The following is a 5,295-nucleotide window of genomic DNA, read 5'->3' on the forward strand; positions in this document are numbered from 1 at the left end:
TCCGCCAGCCCGTTGGCCGCCCCCTCGCCGCCCTTGCCCTGCGCCACCTGCTTGAGGAACTCGACCTTCTTGCGGCTGGCCAGGAACAGCGCGCGCTCCTCGCAGAACAGCATCACCGTGTCGGTCAGCTCGTAGCCAAACAGCCACGTCTGGGGGGGAAAACGACCCAAAAAGGGTTAAAAACGCCCCAGAAATGGTCAGGAACACCCCAAAAGTGGACAGAGGGACCTCAGAAATACAGAAACCCCAAAAATGGACAGAAACACCCAAAAAACCCAACGAAAAAAGCTCAAAAATTGACCCAGAAACAACAGGGATGAGAACACATCACCGTGTCGGTCAGCCCAGAGCCAAAGAGCCACGTCTGGGGGAGAAACGACCCAAAAAGGGTTAAAAACACCCCAAAAATGGTCAGGAACGCCCCAGAAATGGACAGAGGGACTCCAAAAATGGACAGAAGGACCCCAGAAATACAGAAATCCTGAAAACCCAACGAAAAAACCCCAAAAATTGACCCAGAAACAACAGGGATGAGAACAGCGTCACCGTGTCGGTCAGCTCGGAGCCAAAGAGCCAGGGCTGGGGGCAGAAACGACCCAAAAAGGGTTAAAAACGCCCCAAAAATGGACAGAGGAACCTCAGAAATACAGACACCCCAAAAACCCGACCAAAAAGGCTCAAAAATTGACCCAGAAACCCCAAAAACCAATGGGGACCAGAACAGCGTCACCGTGTCGGTCAGCTCGGAGCCAAACAGCCACGTCTGGGGGGGAAAACGACCCAAAAAGGGTTAAAAACACCCAAAAAAGGGTTAAAACCACCTCAAAAATGGACAGAGGGAGCTCAGAAATACAGAAATCATGAAAACCCAAAAAAAAACCCCAAAAAATGGACCCAGGAGCTGGAGAAATTGAGAGAAACAGCCCCAAAAATGGACAGAGGAACGGCAACAGCAGCAGGGACAGACACAGACACAGGAACCCCAAAAATGCTCAGGGACACCCCAAAAATGGAAAGAGGGACCCCAAAAATACAGAAACCCCGAAACCCCGAAACCCCAAAAAAAAAACCATAAAAATTGACCCAGGAGCTCGAAAATTGACAGAAACAGCCCCAAAAATGGAGATAAACAGCCCAAAAACTGACCCAGGAACCCCAAAAATGGTCAAAGACACCCCAAAAATACAGGCAGCCCTAAAATGGACAGAAACAGCCAAAAACGGAGAGAGGAACCCCAAAAACCGACCTGGGAACCCAAAAACCGACCCAGGAACCCCAAAATATAAAGGAACACCCCAAAATGAACAGGAACACCCCAAAAACGGACCTGGGAACCCCCAAAAAACGGACAAAGACACCCCAAAAACCAACAAAGGAACCCAAAAATGGACAGGGACAGCCAAAAAAATGGTCAAGGACACCCCAAAAATACAGACTCCCAAAAATGGTCAGAAACAGCCCCAAAAATGGAGACAAACACCCCAAAAACCAATCCAGGAACCCCAAAAATGGTCAAAGACACCCCAAAAATACAGGCAGCCCTAAAATGGACACAAACAGCCAAAAACGGACAGAGGAACCCCAAAAACCGACCTGGGAACCCAAAAACCGACCCAGGAACCCCAAAAGGGCCAGGGAAAGCCCCAAAAATGAGAAAATTGACCAAAACCCGAGGGGATTGATTCAAAAATCAGGGAATTCACCCAAAAAGGAGGGGATTCGGCCAAAATAATGAGAGAATTCATCTAAAAATGATGATTTATTTAAAAATGAGAGAATTCACCCAAAAATCAGGGGATTCAACCTAAAAATGAGAAAATTCACCCAAAGAATGAGAAAATTCACCTAAAAATGAGAAATTTTACCTAAAAATGAGGAAATGTACCCAAAACCCAGGGGATTCACCCAAAGAATGAGAAAATTCACCTAAAAATGAGGAAATTGATCTAAAAATGAGAAAATTCACCTAAAAACGAGAAAATTCACCCAAAGAATGAGAGAAACTTGCTCTGAAACGGGGAGAGGCGCCCAAAAAAAGAAAGAAAATTCCTCTAAGAATGACGGGAATGCGTTAAAAAATTAAAAAATTACAGAAATATTTTAAAATTATAGAAACGCGTTAAAAATTATGGGATCACCTTGAAAATTAAAGGAATACATTAAAGATTGCAGGAACAGGTTAAAAATTACGGGAATAAAACAAAAATCCGGAAAAAATATAAAAAGTGATGGGAAAACATTGAAATTGATGGGAACGGGTTAAAACTTCTGAAAATGCATTAAAAATGGTGAGAATACACAAAAAATGATGGGAATACCTCAAAATTATAAAAATTCTGCTGAAAATCTCTGCTGAAGTGATAAAAATGAGTGAAATGTATTTAAAAAGAAATTATTATGTAATTAAATTAAACTTATTGATTGCAATTTTTAAAATATTATTTTTAGAGTTTAAATTATAAGATTAAAAAATTAAACTATTCAGTTAAAAGATTTAAATTATTAAATTTAAAAATTAAATTATCAAATTAAAAGATTAAAATTATTAAATTGAAAAATTAAACTATCAAGTTAAAACATTTAAATTATTAAATTAAAAAATTAAATTATCAAATGAAAACATTTAAATTATTAAATTAAAAAACTAAACTATCAAATTTAAAACATTTAAATTATTAAATTAAAAATTAAATTATCAAGTTAAAACATTTAAACTGTTAAATTAAAAAATTAAATTATCAAATGAAAACATTTAAATTATTAAAGAGTTAAACAATCAAATTTAAAACATTTAAATTATAAAATTAAAAACCAAGCTCTCAAATGAGAAGATTGAAAAGATCCAATTCAAAGCAATGGGAGCGTGTTAAACAAAGCAGGAGCGCCTGAGGAAACCCTGGGGATTTTCTCAACTGGATGAAAATTCCCCAAAATCCGGGAACGGCCCCAAAAGCTCCGCGGAACCTCCGGGGCTTTCAGGGAATTTGGGGATTTTTTGTCATTGATTTTTTTTTGAATTTTGGGAAATTTTTTTAGAGATTTTGGGGTTTTTGATCAGGAATTTTGGGGTTTTTAATCAGGAATTTTGGGGTTCTTTTTAGGGAATTTGGGGTTTTTTAAATTGATTTATTTTTAAATTTTGGGGAAATTTTTTGGGGGGGTTTTGTGGTTTTTATCAGGAATTTCTGTGATTTCTGGAGGGAGTTTTGGGGTTTTTAATCAGGGATTTTGGGGATTTTTTGGGGGGGGATTTTGGTTTTTTATCAGGGAATTTGGAGTTTTTTCTCTTTTTTAAAATTTTTTTTGGTATTTTGGGAATTTTTTTTAGAGGTTTTGTGGTTTTTGATCAGGAATTTTTGTGATTTCTTGAGGGAGTTTTGTGGTTTTTGATCAGGAATTTTGGGGATTTTAATCAGGGAATTTGGGGGTTTTTTAATTGATTTTTTTCTTAATTTTGGGAAATTTTTTTTTGGAGGTTTTGTGGTTTTTGATCAGGAATTTTTGTGATTTCTTGAGGGGATTTTGGGGTTTTTATCCGGGATTTTGGGGAATTTTTTTTTGGACTTTGGGGTTTTTATCAGGAATTTTGGGGTTTTTTTTAGGGAATTTGGGTTTTTTTTTCATTGATTTTTTTTTGAATTTTGGGAATTTCTTTTAGGGGTTTTGTGGTTTTTGATCAGGAATTTTTGTGATTTCTTGAGGGAGTTTTGGGGTTTTTTATCAGGGATTTGGGGGATTTTATTTTTGCACTGTGGGGTATTTTGGGAATTTTTTTTTGGAGGTTTTGTGGTTTATTGTCAGGAATTTTTGTGATTTCTTGAGGGAGTTTTGGGGTTTTTTATCAGGGATTTGGGGGGTTTTATTTTTGCACTGTGGGGTTTTTTATCAGGAATTTTTGGGATTCCTTGAGGGGATTTTGGGAATTTTTTTGGGGGATTTTGGGACTCTCCCCTCAGGGATTTTCTCCTCTCAGTTTTTGGGATTTCCCCTCAGGGATTTTGGGATTCCTTCCTCACAGATTTGGGATTTTTTTCTTGGAGACTTTGGGATTTTTTTTTTTTAGGGATTTTTGTATTTTTCAGAGATTTTGGGATTTTTCTGAGACATTTTGGAATTTTCCCCAGGGATTTTTTGGAGATTTTGGGCCCTCTCACAGAGTTTGGGATTTTTCTCAGGGATTTTGATTTTGGGATTTTTTTAGGGATTTTGGGATTTCTCTCAGGGATTTCAAGATTTTTCTCAAAGATCTTTGCAATTTTTTTAAGAAGAATTTGACATTTTGGAATTTTTTTCCCAGGGAATTTTGGATTTTTCTCAAAGATTTTTGGAATTCTTTTAGGGGGAATTTGACATTTTGGGATTTTTTTTCCTGGACATTTTTGGATTTTTCTCAAAGACTTTTGGAATTTTTTTAAGGGGAATTTGATATTTTGGGATTTTTCCTGGGGATTTGGGGATTTTCCTCAGGGAATTTTGGGCTTTCTCCTGAGGAATTTTGGGGTTTTTTTCCTGCAGATTTTGGGTTTTTTTTCCTGCAAATTTTGGGGTTTTTTCCTGCAGATTTTGGGGTTTTTTCCTGCAGATTTTGGGGTTTTTTCCTGCAGATTTTGGGGTTTTTGGGGAGCTTTCCCCCCTCACCTGCAGCGCTGTGGATTTGGCGTAGACGATCTCCTCGTCCACGCCCACGGCCACCACGATGGCATCGACGCCGCCGAACTCATCCTCGCCTTTCTGGGGGGAAAAAAGGGTTAAAAACCCCAAAATCCCCAAAATTCACCCCAAAATTCACCCCCGAACTCATCCTCGCCTTTCTGCGGGGAAAATAGGGTTAAAAACCCCAAAATCCCCAAAATTCACCCCAAAATCCCCCAAATTCACCTCAAAATCCCCCAAATTCACCTCAAACCCTCCATATTTACTTCAGATCCCCAAGATTTACCTCAATTTGCCAGATTTGCCTCAAATCCTCCCAAATTTACCTCAAACTTCCTAAATTTACCTCAAACCCCCCAAAATTTACCTCAAACCCCCCCAAATTTACCTCAAATCCCCCAAACTCACCTCAACTCCTGCAAATTTACCTCAAAGCCCCCAAAATTCACCTCAAATCCCCTAAAATTTACCTCAAACCCCCCAAATTTCTTTTAAATCCCAAAAATTCACCTCAGCGCCCCCTAAAGTGACCCCAAAACCCCCAAATTCCACCCAAATTGTCCAAATTCACCTCAAATCCCCCAAATTCACCTCAAATCCCCGAAATTCACCTCAAATCCCCCAAATTCACCTCAAATCCCC

The 5,295-nt window shown here is 38.7% G+C and overlaps 1 protein-coding gene across 1 annotated transcript in view; it reads right to left on the reverse strand.

Moving 5' to 3' along the window:
* Positions 1-5,295, reverse strand: part of LOC102040588 (FACT complex subunit SPT16-like) — a gene marked incomplete at its 5' end in the record, with an annotated part of 14,012 nt that overhangs the window by 4,981 nt on the left and 3,736 nt on the right. The window contains 2 exons of the mRNA XM_031065740.1: positions 13-149; positions 4,639-4,731. Coding sequence (XP_030921600.1) covers positions 13-149; positions 4,639-4,731 — 230 coding nt within the window. The remainder of the gene's footprint in view (positions 1-12; positions 150-4,638; positions 4,732-5,295) is intronic.

This window comes from Geospiza fortis, unplaced genomic scaffold (genome assembly GCF_000277835.1).
Source record: "Geospiza fortis unplaced genomic scaffold, GeoFor_1.0 scaffold2235, whole genome shotgun sequence".
Classification (NCBI taxonomy): domain Eukaryota; kingdom Metazoa; phylum Chordata; class Aves; order Passeriformes; family Thraupidae; genus Geospiza; species Geospiza fortis.